We start from the raw sequence: 19,757 nt of genomic DNA, 5'->3' as shown, positions 1-19,757 counted from the left end.
GCCGGTGCAGAGGAGTGCAAGGAGGTGTGTGTGTTCTCTCTCTTGATGGGTGTTTTTTTAAAGCTGAATGGGAAACTACAAAAAGCCAGTGAAGGGAACCCAGCAGTGCAGTGATATGCAAAACGACTGGATCAGGTACAAATGCTTAGTAGCATGTCCAGGACCTACTGAGAGGAGTTACAGCTCTACGTCTGTCCAGACTTCAGAAGACAAAGATGCAGTCCTGAGTGGCTTCTACAAATTACCTCATTCTCCTGAGGTGGTACAGAAGACACAAGCACACCAGGGTTACTCTAGTAACATGAGCACCTAATGCTGGGCGGTTCTGTAGAACTACCAGGGTTCATACCATGGAAGGAGGACGTGGGAGGGGCTGAGGGAGAGGTCCATCTGACAGGATAAAACGCCAGTCTGCATCTCCTGTTGGACACATCCCACTGTAGGATGCACACCTCCCACTTCAGAGAGAGAAGAGCTACTCCACCTGTGTAACCATCATGTCAGCCATGCTGGGGTTCCTGACTGTGCTGCTCTGGGCTACTGTGGCGTATTCCGACATTAGTCCCATGACTGACTTCTGTTTGGATGGGGTAAGAATGTAAACAGGTGTTTTGACTGGGTGAAAATGATTATTATGTAATGCAACTGAATTAAAAGACTTTAAGATCACTATTTATTAAGGAGTTTTGTATGATCAAACATATTATTTACAATGTTCACACTAGAATCGGTGACGCTCAGCTCTTACTTAAAAGATTGTGTAAAATAAACTGAGCTGGCAGTGATGAGTATGAGTACACACTTCACACACTCTCTGGGGTGTAACAGTACTTCTCATTGCCTGTAGTATTTCAGAGTTGTTTTCCACACAATGAAGATGTTTTCTCTGCTAAGCTGGGCTGCTTAGCCATAGTTTGTATTTGACTAAAAGTATGTCGCTTGGGATTGGAAGCTCAATCAATACTCTCCGCAGATGAAAGGAAAGTGGTACAATATTGGTGTTGCCTCAAATGCAAAATGGTTCACCACTCATAAAGCCAACATGAAGATGGGAACCGTCCAAGTAGAGTCTACAGCCGATGGAGATCTTCACGTGACCTTCACTTATTTGCAGTAGGAACCCATTCTAATTCCTTAGATCAGGGCTGGGCTCCAGTTTGCCAAGACCACATTAAAATCAAGTCTGCATGAAAAACCATTTCACTTGCTGATTCATCATTGGCACAGTGGTTTGGTTGAAGACTTAAGCCTTCTCCAGGCTGGGAAAATGAAGATTTTCTGATTTCTTCTGCAATCCTGCAGCTGTCTGTAATGGGTCCCTAGTAGAATAAAAAGTGTAGAATATAAAATTTGCACATTTAATTCAGTATCATAGTTTAAAATGAATTCGTTTGATGGTGACACATTTTTTTGTTCAAGTAGGAAAGGTTCCTGCTGGGAAAAGAGCCACGTTGCTAAGAAGACTGACACTTCTGGATGTTTTTTTTATCACAGCAAACGCAAGTCCTGTTTATTTAATTTGACAAACTTATTCCTCTAATATTATATCCTATTATTTCTCTTAAACACACATTCTGTTGTTTAATTGTTTAAAACAGAGTATGAAAGAACATTTATTGTCTTTTGTTCTTCTCAGACTCGGGAAGTAACAATGACATGTGTGTAATTGATGCCAAATTTGATGAGTTTGTCATCATACACGTGACCAATACCAAAGGGGGGCATTCTTCCACGTACATTAAGCTGTGTGGTAAGAGTTCGTCGGCAGCTAAATTTCTTCTCCATGGTTTACCTTCTTCTGCATTCGCTACCTCACTGAGAGAATTCAAGTGGCCTCTGACGTAGCTGGTTTGCCACTGCAGGCCGCAGCCCACACCTCAGCAACGGTGTGGTGGAAAAGTTCCAGAAATTCGCCCTGGACAACGGCATCGAGTCCGAAAACATCCTCACCCTGCCCCCAAATGGTAATGTTTCAAATCCTTTCCCCTTGAACTGTATGAAGTGCTTGTTCAAAGTAAAAAACATTTTGTTTCTGCTGTAACAAATGTAAATATTATTTATTAATGTCTTTCAGCTGAATGCAGAGATTAATAACCATCTCATGCCTTTGATTTGAATCATCTTCAGAAATATGTTCTATGCATCAAATGAGAATGATCAAAGGAGGATGATTAAGTTTATCTGACCAATGGAGATAAAGTTTAAGTAAGCTTTTGTATCTTATGTGTAGGACCATCAGTCATCAGTAAATAAAGATTTAGCACCACTGAGTGACTCCACATTAATTAAACACAAGCAATGCACACACAACTGAACCGAGAGCAGAGGAGCACCATTTAAATGCACATACATCATTCATGTCTCATAAAACAAACAAACAAAATAAACACAAACAAACATTAACACATGATCTGTGGCTTTAGATCAATTCCTAATTTGTGTGAGTAGATATTTTTTCTTTTGCATTTGCAGTAAACATCATTCTATGCACCCTATTTTGGCTGAGCTTGTGACGTGCTAAAAAGCAGTTGAGCAGTTAAACACTTTTCAGGTTGAAGTAGCTTCCCTCTGCTAACTTAAGACGCCTTTATTTAGATCAGACTCCTCAAGGAAAGCCATCAGCGCTCCAGAGCTCACAGGCACCTTTTCTCTATCTCCCCAGGCATACCAACATCACAAGATGGTTTCAGTTCAGACCTTGTTTTTCTGTTTTCCTTGTCTAACGGTCTTGCCTCTAGCAGTCGCTCAAGAAAGCTCATGTTTTGGGAAAATCAAATGGTAGGGCTCTCACAAACATGATGCTATATGAGAACGTTATCAAATAAAAATTTGAACTCATAATCTGATTAATCTCAGCTACATTTCTGAGCCCTTCCCAATGAGTTTGTAACAGTAGAAAAAAAAACAAACTCAAGCCCACTCCAGCAAGCCGACTAAATGTAGACATGAAGGGCCTTTCCCACTTTCCATCAGGTGCCTGATTCTTGCACTGTGCCCCGTGTTCGTGCTGGTGATACATGCTGGAGCCTTTCTGTCTTCAGGCACCCAACGCAAGGTCTCTGCCCATCAGCCATGACATGGCAGCTTGACCGTGAGCTGGTCACCCGAGGTCATCCGCTCCCTCTTCTTATCTCCTTTACCCCTCTCTTTCTCTTTCTCTCTCTCCCTGTCTTTCTCTCTCTCTCTCTCAGCACAGGAGTGGCTCATGGTGGGCACGGGAACAGCTCGTGGCTCGTTCATGCAGAAAACATCTAATCTTTACTAACCTTGTCTCTTTCCTTTCTACGTTGACCCTTAGAACGTGCCTCACTCTTCCCCATCATCCTGTAGATTTAGATAGTAGATATAGGACACATATATACTCTGTGCTTTCCTCAATAAAGTGGAACTCTCTTGATTCACTACCTTGGTGTCAGTGTCTCTTGACTTCCCCGGATTGATCCAGCTACAGAAGACGGAGGGCAGAGGGTAACTTGGAGGAGATCGAACCTGAAGGACTGATCACTTTGAACCCTTTTTGTAACAGTCTGGGTCAGAAGTAGGACACTGCTCAAGTAAGTGACACCCTAGTATTTAATGTGTCTTCTTCCTGCTCAGTATCTCTGTGCTTAAATTTAGTTTCAATTTAGTTTAGGTGCGTTTTTGTCTGAAATAAAGTGGAAGAAGTCTCGTCCGTTGGTACGAGCTGAATGCTGAATTTTGTACTTGTTATCCTGCCTGTTGAAAAGGTGGAAGAAGTCTCATCTATTGGCATGAGCTGAATTTTCTGTACACTGTGTAAAGATTTGTTATCCGGCCTGAGACTTATTGAAACGCAATTTACTGTTTATTGGTGAACCCTCCCTCCTCTGCACTTATTTGAGAGCTCTTTGTATAGTTGTATACTGGTTATGATTTTACTGGGTGACCCATGGGTTCTGGTGTTAGTTATGTAAAAGCCAAAAAGGGGGAAATCCCGAAGAATTGGACGTTTCGGTGTGGTTTGGGCTCACATTGTGATCTGTACATTGATTGTCTGGCTGGTTAGACTGAATGTGCTGGGTTTAGACACTATCCACGTACAGGCTCATTTGAAAGGGAGTTTATAGCACTCAGTGCTATGTTTGTTTATGAGGGATATGGGGACCATAGCTGGGATTTTCAGAAGAATTCTTGGCAGGACTGGAGTAAGGCCAAGCCGGTGTGGGACAAGGCGCATGGTGTAAAACCCAATAGGATGCCTGGGTCTGAAATAGCTGTTTTTCCTGCCACACAGCTGAAAGGATCCCCTCCTCCGCTTGTGAAGCATGCACTGATAAGACAGGCTCCTGTTCAGGCAGATGTTTCTGTGCCAAATGCTACAGACACGTCTGAGCTGAATCAGGAAGCTGAGAGGGGGGCTTCTGGAGGAGGAGCGGACGGCAAGCCCACACCACCCTCCATCCTAACCTCGCCTCCCTACAGCAGGGTGAGACTTCAGGGCATGGCTCCAGCCCCCGTGAATGTTTCTACTTCATTCATGATGCTGGGTGAGAAACTGTGTAGAGTTAAGCCTCCTAGCATGACTGATATTCAAAATATTTGTGACCTGATCCAACTAATGTTTATGCATTTGTGGATGCTTTAAAGGCATGCACCAAATATGCTCCATTAACACGATCTGATTTCAGGACCATTCTGATGCGTTGTTTAAAGCACAGGTTTACTGAGGAGGAGTTGATTAATGGCATTAAGTCACTGTCGTTTAGCAACGACACCCTCCCAAATTGGAATAGCGACGGAGCCAGTGTTTATTACTGGGCACAGCACACTAACGTTGACACCTTTTATCAGGAACTGAGGAAATTCCTGCTTAGATTACATTCCACTCGGAGAATGTATTTCCCGTTTATGTGGGAATTTCAGGGGTCCCTGTGGACTGTCCCAAAACGCACTCTCTGCCCGTTAGAAGTCCGGATGACCCCCCAATTTTTTTGATGCATTGGTTTGTAGTTATTTCTGGTTCTCCATTTAACCTGTTGGGTCACAATTGAATGTTTAAAATGAATCTCTCTCTCCCTCTCTTTTGAGCAGGTCAAAATGATGATCCATTCCAGACCACATATCTCCATGTTTACAGATGTGCTGGGTCAGCCTAGTAACACAGCTGACCACTCTGTACTTCCTGAGCTAGAAGACATCCCTAAATCACTGTGGGCCACCCATGATAACAATGTGGGGTTTATAGATTGTCCTCCCTACAAGGCTCGACTCAAGCACGGTACCCCTGTTTACTGTAAACAGTATCCGCTATCTCCTGATTTACACAAGAGATTTACACAAGATCTCAGGCGCATTAATGACATAGTAGTTCCCATAACCCCACTGGTGCCTGATGTGTCTGCCATTCTAACTGCTATTCCTGCACACCATCACTTTTTTACTGTTGAGGATATTTGCTCTCTGTACCAGTCCACCCAGACAGCCAACCACTTTTCACATTTACGTTTCAGGGTAGGCAATACACGTGGTGCCATCTCTCCCAGGGCTTCCTGGACTCCCTGGCTGTGTTCATCGCTGTTGTAAGAGACACATTGGTGTCCTGGGTCCCTCCAGAGGACTGTGTTGTTATCATTTACTGTGTTATCAGGACTGTGTTGTTATCAACAACGTCAGGAGTGCTGCGTGATGGGGTCCCACTCACTACTGAAACATTTGGCTTCATGTGGGTTTAAGGTTTCACCATCTAAGCTCCAGTGGTGCAAGCCATCTGTCACGTATCTGGGATTCCTGCTGTCCGCTGGTGAACGCCGCCTCTCAGATGACCATCAGGCAGTCATACGTGACATCCCTCCGCCCAGCACAAAACAAGCCATGCTGAGTTTCCTGGGTCTGGTTAACTACTGCCGTCAATGGGTGTCAGATTGTTCCTTTCATGATAAAGTACTCAGGCAGGGCTGTGGAAAAGACTGTCCTGATACGTTGGTCTGGACTGAGCCCATGTATCAGTCATTTAGGACTCTGAAATCGGCCTTGTGCTCTGCTCCAGCACTTGGCCTGCCGAACTATAATCTGGCCTTCCACCTTTACGTTTCTGAAAATGGCTCCACAGCCATGGGCGTCCTGGCCCAGGAGCACGGTGGCAGTTATTGCCCTGTGGCCTACCTTTCCAAAACTTTTGATTGGGTAATTCAAGGCGTGCCTGGCCTGCTTACGCGCCGTGGCTGCCTCGGCTCTTCTGGTCACTGACGCAGAGAAATTGGCACTGTCTCATCCCATGGTTCTACACACTTCACCTCAAGTTATTAACATTATGAATAACATTCAAACACAGCACATGATGGCACAGTGGCGTTCAGGCAATGAGGTCATCCTCTGCACCACTCAGAATTTAACCATTAAATCACGCACGACCCTGAGTTCACCTGCTAATCTGTTGCGATCACTTTTGACATCGCTAGATCATTCTGATGACTCTGTGCCCCACGACTGCATGGAGGCAATCCTTGAGTCCTCGAGCATGCGCTCTGATCTCTCTAGCATGCTGCTCGAAGGCGGCTATCACATTTTTGTAGATGGCTCATGTTTTAAACCGTCTGACTCTGAATTTTCCCGTAGCTAATCTCTCCCTTACAGGTCTGCTCAAGTAGCTGAACTGATGGCATTGACCAGCGCCTGTCATCTATTCCGGGATCAGGTTGTCACCATCTGTACTGATTCCCGTCATGCGTTTGGAGTTGCTCATGACTTCGGTAAGATTTGGCACTCCAGGGGGTTCCGCACCTTGACCTCTGGATCTGACACGGCCTCTGGCAATGCCTTAGCGGACGAGGTTGCACGTTGGGCAGCTGTTAATGCCCCCTCATGCCCATACGCTGTATCATCCGCATGTGATGCTGTCTCCATGTTTTCTGTTTGGTACCGACTGATATTGGTCTGCCTTTCTTACAAGCTCAGGGTACACGACAGGACTGCTCTCACTGGGCTGATCAAGGATGTAGGCCTGATAAAGATGATCCGATCTGTGACCCGGAGGGGAGTATCGCCCTTCCTAAATCTGTTTTGCCATTTCTTGTGCATCAGTTTCATGGGATTTCACGTCGCACAAAGGGGGGTGACGGCTAACATTTCAAAAACAGTTTTGTATACCGGAAACACGTAAAACTCCTCCTAGATAGCTGTTTAACCTGCGCTAGAAGCAACCAGGGGAAAACACAAGCCAAACATGATGCCTTGCCAGCTCCTGATTATCCCGTTCAGTGTCTACAGATAGACTTTACGCACATGCCACCTTGTGGTCAGTTGAAGTACTTGCTGGTGATTGTAGACAGGTTTTCCAAATGGACTGAGGTGTTTCCTTGTCCTAAGGAAGACGCCCGCATTGTGGTTAATAATACCAAGGTACGGTGTGCCTCGGGTAATAGATTCAATCAGGGACCCTGTTTCATTTCCAAGGTAACTCAGAAAATATGCACCTACCTAACTATTGACTGGAAGTTTCACATCTCTTATCCTCCTCAGTCATCTGGCATTGTTAAAAGAATGATTTGTACCTTGAAAGAAAGGTTAACAAAGGCTATGATGGAAACAGGAAAGAAGTGGATAGATGTACTGCCAGCGGTGTTATGTGAGATCAGAATGACGCCCAGTGCCACCACCAAATTGTTACCATTTGAGGTCATTTTTGGTAGACTATTTACCACCCCATGGGTCAGAGGTAACCCAGGTGTTTCTCATTCAGGTGACATGACTGTGATCTTGGCAGACTACACCCAAATGTTGATTGAGAAATTGAACAGTGTGCATGGTAATGTCTCTTGCACTCTCCCTCTTCCCACAGACAAGCCTACTCATCCATTTATTCCAGGTGACACTGTTTTGGTCAAATCATTGAACCCTCGGAAAGTTGGTGAAGCTGTGTACGGACCCCCAACAACTGTGATCGCAGTGACCCGAACCGCTGTGCTAACATCGGGATCAGCACATTGGAGACATGCCAGCTGGCTGAAGAAATCATCAGTAGCTGACGCGTCCGACAAGCCAAATGCACCGTAACACATTCACATGTAGTACAAAATTTGTTATATGATTTCATGCTGAGGGACTGGCCCTTGGCTGCACCACTCACCAAGGAAGTCCTCCTTGGCCCTGTATGTCATACACTTTAGCACTGGTATTATAACTTGATAGATATCCTGTGCCTAATATGTGCCTAATAACATCCTTTGCAGACTCTTTGGTCTTTTCTCTCCTTGTTTTTCTGATAAGCGCATGCAAAACCTTACTATAGGAATAATGGGCCCCATTCGTGTGATAATATTGGCATTATTTTCAGTCTCGAAAGGTACAAAAGGGGGGATAGTGGGCTTTCAGAGTCATCAACAACAGTGTAATGGTAATTTATCTTCTGTGGTCTCCCTGGTAGCGGCAACAGAGGTGGAGCCAGGGAGGGACTGTCTGGTGTATGAAGCATTCCATACACCCTGGGTACCGGTGCCAGTAGATGATGTTATGGCAACAGCACTTAACCATAATTCATCAGACTGTCAAATCAATATGGGAGTAGGGTTTATGCTAAATGTATCTAAGGCAGTGGGCATCTCCCCGCATGGGCCTTGGATGGTGGTTCATGGCCGGACCAAAGGACAGATTGCGACATTGGCATTAGTAAACAGTATTACCCCAGATTCAGAAACATGACCCTAGCAGTATTACCTGTGACGGGTACCACCTGTCTATGTTCTGCAGGCTTACCTGATGGTCCATTTTTGGGCCACAAGCCATGTAAAAATGAGGTATGGGCATTAGGTGTGGGACTGGGCAGATGCACAATAAATAATATAACAGGCACACCATCTCCTTGCCCTGCAATCATGGGCACTGGAGCATCTGCATATCATGTGGGTATGTGGTAGGATGGCATACTCCAGCCTACCCATTTTGATTGTTAGTCATACCCATCATAAATTTCCCTGGAAAGGATGTTGTACCCCAGCATTAACTATCCTGTCTCTGGTCATATATACACGCTCGCAGTCGACATCTGACAGGGCTAAAAGGTCTGTAATTACTGGCACCCCTAACAGGTATGGTGGGTATGGACTGGCCAACCCATGGACTAACCCTGGAGCGAACGTGGGTTGGAGTTTGTTCCTGGGAGGAGGAACTACTGCAGCCCTTAATAAAATTAATGGTTTGGCATGGCAGGTACTTAATTTAGCCAATAGGACTGAAAACACCCTGGCAGTGATGTGGCAGATAAGATCTGTACCGCTGTCTTGCAGAACTGCCTAACCCTAGATCTACTCTTGGCAAAGGAGGAAGGCATCTGCAAGGTCATTAATGAAACGAGTTGCTTTGACATCCCTAGTTAATATAACATTACTGACATCATTTCGCACATGAAGACCACTATTGCTGAGCCTCCACCCGCCAATGATTCTTGGTTCAGTTGGTTAACTGATCTGGTTGGCCCTTGGGGATCTTGGCTCATAAACATGTTTTTCCATACTCCTGATTATTGTGTTGATTCTTGTTTGTGGACCCTGCTTATTGTCACTGCTGTCTTCTTTTATAACTCACATCTCTACCTCCGTGATTAATCATGCTAATGTTGCCTTGGTGCCTGCATATGAGAAAGGTCTACATATTGATATGTGATTCCTTTGGACTCAAAGGGGGGAGTGTTGGTTACTGGAGCCTTTCTGTTTTCAGGCACCCAACACAAGGTCTCTGCTTATCAGCCATGACATGTCAGCTTGACCGTGAGCTGGTCGCCCGAGGTCATCTGCTCCCTCTTCTTATCTCCTTTACCCCTCCCTTTCTTTCTCTCTCTCTCTCTCTCTCTCTCTCTCTCTCGTTTCTGTTGGCTTGTACTTCACCTGAAATGCAGGTATAAGATAAAAATAAGGCTTATAAGATATAAGCAAACAAACTGCTAAATTTTTAATCTGTGTGTTTTGTCTTTTGGTTTTGATTGAATGTCCTCATCTTGAAATTTATAATGCAAAGGTACTTGTATATTTATTTGTATTGTTCAAAACGGACACTTACAGATTACCTGCTCATTAAACGCTGGACCTGGGTGTGAAGTCTTTTAAGATACTAGGATTTGTGTGTGTGTTATTTACATTTACGGCATTTAACAGACTCTCTTATCCAGAGCAATTAACAAAAGTGCTTTGTTGTTTACTCGTGGAATACATCCTAGCTAGTACAATAGGTCAGAGTCCAATATACCAATGAACTTGAATACTGTTGAAATACAGGGATCAATGCTGATTCCTAGAAGTGCAAAATACATAGAGGCTCTATAATAGACAATGATAAGTTTGTATAATGCCGAGATACGTCTGAAGACCTGTGTGTAAGAGGGTGGAAAAGAAAGAAATAATTGAGTGTCATCAGCATAGCAGTGGTAGGAGAAACCATGAGAAGATATTACATCACCAAGAGAACAAGTATACAAAGAGAAGAGAAGGGGGCCCAATACTGAGCCTTGTGGAACACCAGTGGAGAGTCTACACGGTTTGGATGTGGATCCTCTCCATGTCACCAGATAGGACCATCCCTCCAGATAGGACCGATGTAAATGCCAAGAGGAGTCAAATACAAACTATGGCTAAGCAGCCCAGTTTAGCACAGAAAACATATTCATTGTGTGGAAAACAACACTGAAATAGTACAGGCAATATGAAGTACTGCTACATCCCAGAGATTGTGAAGTGTGCGCTCATACTCATCACTGCCAGCTGTTTATTTTATACAATTTTTTAAGTAAGAGCTCAGAGTCACCGATTCTAGTGTGGACATTATAAATATGTTTGATCATTCAAAACTCCTTAATAAATAATGATGTTTATGTCTTTTAATTCAGTTTCCACCACCTGTCGGAGCTGAAGAAGCACATGAGGACTCACACGTGTGAGAAGCCCTATGCCTGCCTCTATTGCGACTACAAATCGGCTGACTCCTCCGACCTGAAAACATACGCAAAGATGAAGCACAGCAAAGAGTGCAAGTGTGCACTATTTATTAATGTCTTTCAGCTGAATGCAGAGATTAATAACCATCTCATGCCTTTGATGGTATTGGATGCACCAACCTTCCAGACTTTACAACTCACATAACTCTCCAGAAACACCTCCCGACACTAAAACCTCTGCTGCTTACTGCAATCACATTAAAACTTTCAGATGCCGTCATTTCTCACAAACAAGAAAAGGGAAACATCGACCACAAAATATTGTTTAATAACTTTATATTTACAAATATTATGTACACACACTTTTCAGAATATATCTATTCAAAGTTATATGTTAGCCTTTTCAATGGTCAGGTGCTTCTCTCCTGCTACTCTCTGCTACCAGAAGGGGAACCACATTTAGTACTATTGAAGGTCTTACACACAAGATATTTCTGTACTTAAAATCCATGTACTAATTTGAATCATCTTCAGAAATATGTTCCATGCATCAAATGAGAATGATCAAAGGAGGATGATCAAAGGAGGATGATTAAGTTTCTGACCAATGCAGATAAACTTTAAGTAAGCTTTTGTATCTTATGTGTAGGACCATCAGTCATCAGTAAATAAAGATTTAGCACCACTGAGTGACTCCACATTAATTAAACACAAGCAATGCACACACAACTGAACCGAGAGCAGAGGAGCACCATTTAAATGCACATACATCATTCATGTCTCATAAAACAAACAAAATAAACACAAACAAACATTAACACATGATCTGTGGCTTTAGATCAATTCCTAATTTGTGTGAGTAGATATTTTTTCTTTTGCATTTGCAGTAAACATCATTCTATGCACCCTATTTTGGCTGAGCTTGTGACGTGCTAAAAAGCAGTTGAGCAGTTAAACACTTTTCAGGTTGAAGTAGCTTCCGTCTGCTAACTTAAGACGCCTTTATTTAGATCAGACTCCTCAAGGAAAGCCATCAGCGCTCCAGAGCTCACAGGCACCCTTTCTCTATCTCCCCAGGCATACCAACATCACAAGATGGTTTCAGTTCAGACCTTGTTTTTCTGTTTTCCTTGTCTAACGGTCTTGCCTCTAGCAGTCGCTCAAGAAAGCTCATGTTTTGGGAAAATCAAATGGTAGGGCTCTCACAAACATGATGCTATATGAGAACGTTATCAAATAAAAATTTGAACTCATAATCTGATTAATCTCAGCTACATTTCTGAGCCCTTCCCAGTGATCTTGTAACAGTAGAAAAAAACCAAAAACTTAAGCCCACACCAGCAAGTCGACTGAACGTAAAGACATTAAGGGCCTTTCCCACTTTCCATCAGGCGCCCTATTCTTTCATTGAGCCCCGTGTCCGTCTTGGGCACCTGTTCCTGCAGGGAGCACCATCACAGGCACCAAACGAGCCCTAAATGAGCACTAAATGAGAAGCCCGGACCTTTCTGGAGGTCGTCAGGCTCATGCAGCCTACACCAGGTCTTTGTGGTGTCTTGCGATATGCTGGTTCTTTTCTGAAGGCCTACGGAAGCCCTTGGAGCAGAAGTCGCAGCGGTGTGGGTACTCCTTGGTGTGGATGGAGATGACGTGCCTTTTGAAGCCCGAGGCGTCACCTGTGTTGTAGTCGCAGTACTGGCACTGGTACACCCGCCGTTCCCTGCGGATCTTGGACACCCCAGACCCACCCAGAACCTTTCTGCCACCGTGAGCCCTGAGCATGAGCACCTTCTTCGGACCTGTGCCGTCAGGGAAGGCCTTCTGCTCCTTGGTGTGCACAGACAGGATGTGGCGGCTGAGCACAAACGGGTCAGCGTTCTTGAAGCCGCAGTGTCTGCACTGGTGCAGCCTCTTAGCGCGGTGCGCCGCCGCGTGCTTCTTCAGCTCCGATGGCCGGTGGAAGCCCTTGCCGCAGGCGGAGCACTTGTGTGGGTAATCCTTGGTGTGCACGGAGATGACGTGGCGCTTCAGGTCACTGGAGTTGGAGCTGCGGTGTTCGCAGTGGCCGCACTGGTGGCTCTTGGCATCCTCATGCGCCAGAGTGTGCCGGCGGAGGTCCTCCGGCTCGCTGAACGTCTGGAAGCAGCGCTCACACTTGTACGGCATCTCCTTGCTGTGCTTTGTCTTCACATGCGTCTTCAGGTTGGAGGAGTCAGCCGATTTGTAGTCGCAGTAGAGGCAGGCATAGGGCTTCTCGCCCGTGTGAGTCCTCATGTGCTTCTTCAGCTCCGATGGGTGGCGGAAACCCTTCCCGCACTCCACGCAGATGTGGGGGAAGTTCTTGCTGTGCACCGCCAGCAGGTGACGGTTGAGGAGTCCCTGCTCAGCCGTCTCGTAGTTGCAGAACTTGCAGCTGTGCATTTTGGTGGTGGTTGGGGGGATCTGCAGCTTGGGCTCTCGGTGGTGGGGGTGGTGCTGCAGCCGGTGGGAGAAGAGCGCCGCCTGCTGGCGGAACTCCTTCCTGCACGTCTCGCACTCGAATGCCGCTGCCTTGCTACTCTGGGTGTGGACCTCCATGTGGTTGTTCAGGTTGGTTTTCTTGTTGGTGGTGAAGTCGCAGTCTGTGCACTGGTACTTTTTTCGGCTTATGGCTTCTGGGTGATGATTCTTGGCATGGCACTTCAGAAAACCGCGGGACTTAAATTTCTTCCCACACAGCATGCAGGGGTAAACTGTGAGTGGTTGACCCTGTGGTCCAATGATGATCGCTGAGTGGAAGCCCAGAAGAAACAAAACATATGACCAGAAAACAGAATTACATGAATACTCCAGTATTAAAGATCCAAAGACAGAAAGATTATTCCAGATAGATAGACAGATAGATATACGGATAGATAAGTATATTGACTGATTGATTCTTGAGGGAAATTCTTATGTCACAGCTGAATACAAGGTGCATCAAGTACATAAGACAGCACAAACATAAGATCCTACAGACTAAGTTGCCAAACAAAAGCATGTAAATGGTGGTATATGGTTGTAAATGGGAACCTGCATGAACGTAAAGTTTCAGCTGGTGATAGTAAACAGTCATTGTTAAAAATAGAATTAAAATGAGTAAGATTACATTTTGTTGAATGACTGGTTTCAGATTTACAGACCAAAGAATTCACCTTCTGTAGAAGGTAGAACTGGAGGGCACGATTATTGCAGTGTCTGGAACTCTAATGCGTGATCGAGCAGGTCAGGCACCTGTGTGGATGTGATGAGATGCTGGGTGTTTTTTATTCCTGGTTTTGCTCCGGGGACGGCTGAGCTTCTCCGTCACGTGACCCTCCATCACGTGACTCTCCTCCACGTGAAGCACGGCACTTGCTGCTCCGTTCCTGTTCTCAAAGCTCTCAGGCTCCTCTTGGCCTGACCAGACATTTACAACACACACACACACACACACATACATACACACACACACACACACACACACACACCCACACACACACACACACACACATTCTAGTATCTTAAAAGACTTCACACCCAGGTCCAGCGCTAAATGAGGAATTCCAAAATATGGCTTCTGAAATATTTAAAATGTCTCAATTTTGAAAATATGTAGGGACAGAGACCAAAAAGAGAAGAGGACGCTGACAGACACACAAGATGCTGAAACCTCATCATATCGTTCCCCCTTTAAGACATGAAACATGTTATAAAACATTTCAATCAGTATAAAAATAAATCTGCTATCTTTTGGACCAACGTGATACTAGAATTTTAAGGAAATTTAACTGAAAATCATCTGTGTCTCATGCAATCATTTACAGTTACTGCACTTAGCTGACGCATTTATCCAAAGCGACTTACAATTCTTACTGAGCACAACTTGAGTAATTGACGGTTAAGGGTCTTGGTCAGGAGCCCAACAGTGGTATCTTGGCAGTGCTGGGACTTGAACTGGCAACCTGATTACTAGTCCAGTACTTTAACTACTGAGACACCACTGCCCAATCAATCATTCAGTGAAACAAACAAACAGATATAAGGTAATTACTTAATACTCGATGGCAACATCACTTTGTGTCTTCTTATGCAACAGTCCCAAGATCTGGGATGGAACGATAGAAGAGAAAACGCAGCTTTAGGCCGGTGCTGTGGTGCAGAGGTCTACTCGGTCCATATCCTGCGCCTCCCAAACCAGCCCACGTTTTTCGGTTTCTCATGTCTCTATTAACGTGTGGCTATTGTGACTCGTGAATATTAATGTGCTTTGCTACATTACATGGTGCTGAGCAAGAATCACAGTGTAGGGTGGACAGAAGAGACTGGGCAGTCACACGATAACTGTATGCTGTGTTAACGAACCGTAGGCTGTGGCCCAAGCTGCAGGTATGAATTCTTTCCTGAGTGTCACACTATCGAACGGCCGCTGGGGATTGGAGGGATCCTCGCCCCCTATCACCACCTCCATGTATACTTCATCTGTGAGCTTAGTGACATCTGTTAGAACACACACACACACACACACACCTCCTCAGTGCACACCTCACCAGAGGTACTAGTCCCACCCACCAATCACACTTTGGCGTATTTAGGTCTGGCAGCACCAATGTAAAATTGATCAGAAGAATTGATCAGAATTGATCAGAAGAATCAGAAGACTCACTGATGTCATCCTGGTTTTGACTGGCTTCACCCATAGACATGTAGACCATTTTATTGCTGATGGGCAGCACAGACGAGTCCACCAACTCCACGCTCTCGTCTACGTCTATATCGGTATCTCCTATATCCACACTGCCACCTTCAAATGACAGAATTACATAAGCATTAAAAACAACAAAGGATTAGAGATGAACCGATATGTCAGATAAAAATCGCCATCAGCTGATAAAATTAAAATATTGCAGTCATCTTATGGACTGAGTTAGAAACAGCCAGCAGTCAGCACCGGTTGTTTCAATGTCAATCAAAAGACACTACTGCCCATTATGAGTCCCTCAGTCCACAAAACAACCCCCCCACACATACATTATTCTGTTATTTGCTTTGACTCTTACTTATTAGTTTTTTTATATTGTTTTATTGTTAGCCCTCTGTACAGCTCTATGGTCAATGTCCTTTGTTATAAAAGGTGCTCTATAAATAAACTAACTTCAGCTTTCAGTTTGAGGAATGTGAGGAAATAAAAGTAATTATTTACCTTTGTGTAAATGTAATTTAATGTCATGCAAGTGAGATTTGTTTTTATTGGCTGTTGGTGTCAGCCAGCAGTTTTCATATTAGTGCATCACTACACACACGCCCAAAACAGTGAGAAGGAAGGAAATTATCTGCACAGACGAGTGAGCGTATGGTGAGAGTGGTCTGAAGCCTGCCTCACCAGGGTCTTCCTCTCCAGAGTCAGCTTTAAGGATGTACACCTTGATGACATCTCGACCCTCAATGTCCTTTTCTTCATCCTCGGCTGTTCCCTCCATCGTGATTTTACCATTTGCGTCTGCCACGATCTTCCCTGTTTCATCCACTGCACAAACGTGTCATGAGATCAAATGAGAAGACAGAAGCATGCCTGCTGTCTCTGCAGACTCACAGGAGCCTCTCACACTCACAGGAGATCATCAGGTAGTCCTCACAGGCATCTGGATCGTCCTGCACCTGAGACGCAGTCAGCACATCCACCTGGAGCCCCTCGCCCTCCAGAGACATGTCGGGTGACATCACACAGGTCTCCACGGCAGCAGCACTCAGGCCCCCCTCTCCCTCCCCACTGCACTGTACATACTCCGCCACCACGTCCTCGATGGCGTCCTGAATGACCAGTTCCTCCATCCCAGACCCCTCCACGCTGGAGACCAGAACAGCCTCCTGCAGCTCTACTGCCAGATCATCCTCCTCTGTTTCACCATCCCCACCTGGGACACACACACACACACACACCCAAGTTAACATGACAAAATGTGTCACAGACTACAAAGAAAATACTATCAGATAACTGTAGGTACATGTATACAAATGTATATAAAGAGTTAACCTTGTTGACTCTGTAAGGAAATTCTTAGTACATAAAAGTGCAGAGGTGATCTTATTCAGTGAAAAAATTTAAGATCTCTTAATACGCAAGTCATATGGTTTATAGTATATAATTATAGCTACAGTAACTTACCTGACCCATTGTATACAATCTTGGGCTGATGGGAATGTAGAGAGAGACTCTGCACATTTTCATCCATCGACCCCCTTAATCATCTGCATAATATTTTAAGCCCTGTAGGTGCAGAGTGCGGAAGAAAAACTTCACAATCAAATTCTTGGCTTCAACTCTAAGCCTGGATGATGTGAATAGTTGAAAAGATTATATATACATATACAAAGTTGCAATTTTTCTGACCAAAAAGGGAAAGAAATTTTGCTTATTTATTTTTGCTTACAATTTTTAAAGTCAAAATATCCATGTTTTTAAACAATAGTTTATTGATTTGTTTCGATGAATTTATCAGTGGTTTTAAAACGAATTATTCCAGTGACGCAAAAGTGACGCAAATTGTGCACACACAAAACAAAGCGGTTTTCGCGGCGCTTTTATTGACAGCTCTCTGTTGACTTGCAGGCGTGGGGGGCGTGTCTACGGGCGACGTAGTAACAACGCCAACGGCGCCGCGTTGATGCCACGCCCATCGCTAATCTTAGCGCCATATTGAATGAGTAAAAACGGTAAATAAAAGTATATACAGACCACTTTAACGCGTATACAATCGCATTTAAAACAGTTAGTTTTAATACTTATGCGCCAGACGGGTCACTAGACTGCATGTGTAGCTCGTTAAGAGCTCTTAAACCAACCTCAAACAACCTCTCGCTTGTGTTCGCGGCCTGCGGTGCGGCCTGAGGAGGCCCTGACGTCATGCTAACCGAGGCTAGCTGTCGTTACATCGCTAAATTCCGCAAACAGGAAAATCGAATCAATTTCGCGAGTTTATAATGCGAAATCAACCGCTAATCAAATACGCGAACGTATAATCCAACAGCCGCAGCGAGCCGCCGTCGTTGACCGCCGAGCGCCGTTTGAAAGCTTGTTTCGGTGCAGCGGCCTACCTTTCCCGCCGCCCAGGCCGCACGCGTTCCCCCAGACTCGCGCCGGGCTCAGGCGGTGATCTCGCGTACGCAGGGCGGGCCGCCGAGCAGGCGCGCGGGGAGTGGGGGGAGGGGCCGAAGCTCTCCCGCGCGCCAGCGCTGCGCTCGCGGGCAGCGCGGGCCTCCGGGTCCGCGAGCGCTCAGACCCGCGCTCGGGCGCTCACGTCACAGCCGCGGAACCGCAGGAAAACGCGGAAGGGCGACGCGCCGGCGCGCGTTTGGGCAGGCCAGCAGCTCGCTATGGGCGCTGTTCGTTTCGCGTTTTTTTTTTTTTTTTAATTCACCAAAGCGCTTTTATTCGGACCTGGATGTCGACATCACCTCCGTTATCCCCAACCCGATGTTGACTGTTTACGTTGAAGTTTTAGTTTCATTTTGTGCGCCTCGGCATTCAAAGAAGCAGTTAGCTGGCTACGAAGATTAGCTAGGTGTAAGTGCATATGGATCTGTATGGAGATGGCTAACGAAGATTACTGTGTCAATCTCGTATATCCTCACAGCTAGCGCAGATTACTGTGTTAACGTCGTATATCCTCACAGCTAACAAGGATTACTGTTAATCTCGTATATGCTCACAGCTAACGAAGATTACTGTGTTAATCTCATATATCCTCACAGCTAATGAAGATTACGGCATCAGTCTCGTATATCCTCACAGCTAACGCAGATTACTGTCAATCTCGTATATCCTCACAGCTAACACAGATTACTGTGTCAATCTTGTATATCCTCACAGCTAACGCAGATTACTGTTAACATCGTATATCCTCACAGCTAACGAAGATTACTGTTAATCTCATATATCCTCACAGATAATGTAGATTACTGTGCTAATCTCTTATATCCTCTGATAACGCAGATTACTGTTACTCTCATATCCACAGAGTTAACGAAGATTACTCTGTTAATCTCATATATCCTCACAGATAATGTAGATTACTGTGCTAATCTCTTATATCCTCTGATAACGCAGATTACTGTTACTCTCATATCCACAGAGTTAACGAAGATTACTCTGTTAATCTCATATATCCTCACAGATAATGTAGATTACTGTGCTAATCTCTTCTATCCTCTGATAATGCAGATTACTGTTAATCTCATATCCACAGAGCTAACAAATATTACTGCTAATATCGTATATCCTCACAGATAACGTATATTACTGTTAATTTTGTATACCTGCATACCTAACACAGATTACTGTAACTCGTATATCTGCACAGATAACGCAGATTAGTGTGCTAATCTTGCATATCTGCACAGCTAACGCAGATTACTGTGCTAATCTCGTATATCCTCACAGTTAACACAGATCAGTGATAGTCTCGCCTAAAATCGTAGCTAATGCTGAATACTATGTTAATCTTTAATTCTTTCAGTGCTTCTGACAGTATGTGAAACTAGTTATCTGAAGTGATTTGAGCATGTAACTATGGACCAAGTCAGGCTCCTGTGTATATTTGGGCAGTAATGATATGGAAGTGTAAATAATTCTATTACAAGCACTAAAGAAAATACACCATATATAATATATAAATAAAGTTTGATTAATCAGAATACAAAATGTTCTCCATGTGCATCATTTACCATAGACCTTTGACTAGTTTTTATCTGCAAGCACAGTTGGTTTTTCTGTGACATTTCAACTTTTTTGTTTTTTTTTAAACAGCTGAGATTTAAATAAATATAAATTAATACATTTAATAGCCCTCACAAGTCAACCCACAGCATACAATTTCAG

The 19,757-nt window shown here is 44.5% G+C and overlaps 2 protein-coding genes across 4 annotated transcripts; one reads left to right on the top strand and one right to left on the bottom strand.

The window, feature by feature from the left end:
- Nucleotides 1-497: 497 nt before the first annotated feature.
- On the top strand, nucleotides 498-2,971 carry LOC118241462 (lipocalin-like). The gene is made up of 6 exons (XM_035526515.1): nucleotides 498-590; nucleotides 974-1,113; nucleotides 1,423-1,499; nucleotides 1,637-1,750; nucleotides 1,863-1,964; nucleotides 2,075-2,971. The coding sequence occupies exons 1-6, from the start codon at nucleotides 498-500 to the stop codon at nucleotides 2,089-2,091; spliced, it is 543 nt and encodes a 180-aa protein (XP_035382408.1). The 3' UTR covers nucleotides 2,092-2,971.
- Nucleotides 2,972-11,189: 8,218 nt separating this feature from the next.
- Nucleotides 11,190-19,545, bottom strand: zfx (zinc finger protein X-linked). Of its 3 annotated transcripts, none has more exons than XM_027028085.2 (8): nucleotides 18,318-19,545; nucleotides 17,046-17,147; nucleotides 16,492-16,794; nucleotides 16,263-16,406; nucleotides 15,546-15,683; nucleotides 15,245-15,379; nucleotides 14,135-14,299; nucleotides 11,190-13,650 (listed from the first exon to the last, which is right to left on the bottom strand). In XM_027028085.2, the coding sequence occupies exons 2-8, from the start codon at nucleotides 17,110-17,112 to the stop codon at nucleotides 12,416-12,418; spliced, it is 2,187 nt and encodes a 728-aa protein (XP_026883886.2). In that variant the 5' UTR covers nucleotides 17,113-17,147; nucleotides 18,318-19,545; the 3' UTR covers nucleotides 11,190-12,415. The 3 variants fall into 3 exon arrangements, with proteins under 3 accessions (XP_026883886.2, XP_026883883.2, XP_026883884.2); XM_027028082.2 differs by lacking the exon at nucleotides 18,318-19,545 and adding an exon at nucleotides 17,975-18,065; XM_027028083.2 differs by lacking the exon at nucleotides 18,318-19,545 and adding an exon at nucleotides 17,723-17,920.
- Between the last annotated feature and the right edge of the window lie 212 nt (nucleotides 19,546-19,757).

This window comes from Electrophorus electricus, chromosome 5 (genome assembly GCF_013358815.1).
Source record: "Electrophorus electricus isolate fEleEle1 chromosome 5, fEleEle1.pri, whole genome shotgun sequence".
Taxonomy (NCBI): domain Eukaryota; kingdom Metazoa; phylum Chordata; class Actinopteri; order Gymnotiformes; family Gymnotidae; genus Electrophorus; species Electrophorus electricus.
Note: the sequence above shows the minus strand (reverse complement) of the source record. Positions and strands in the feature narration are given on the sequence as shown.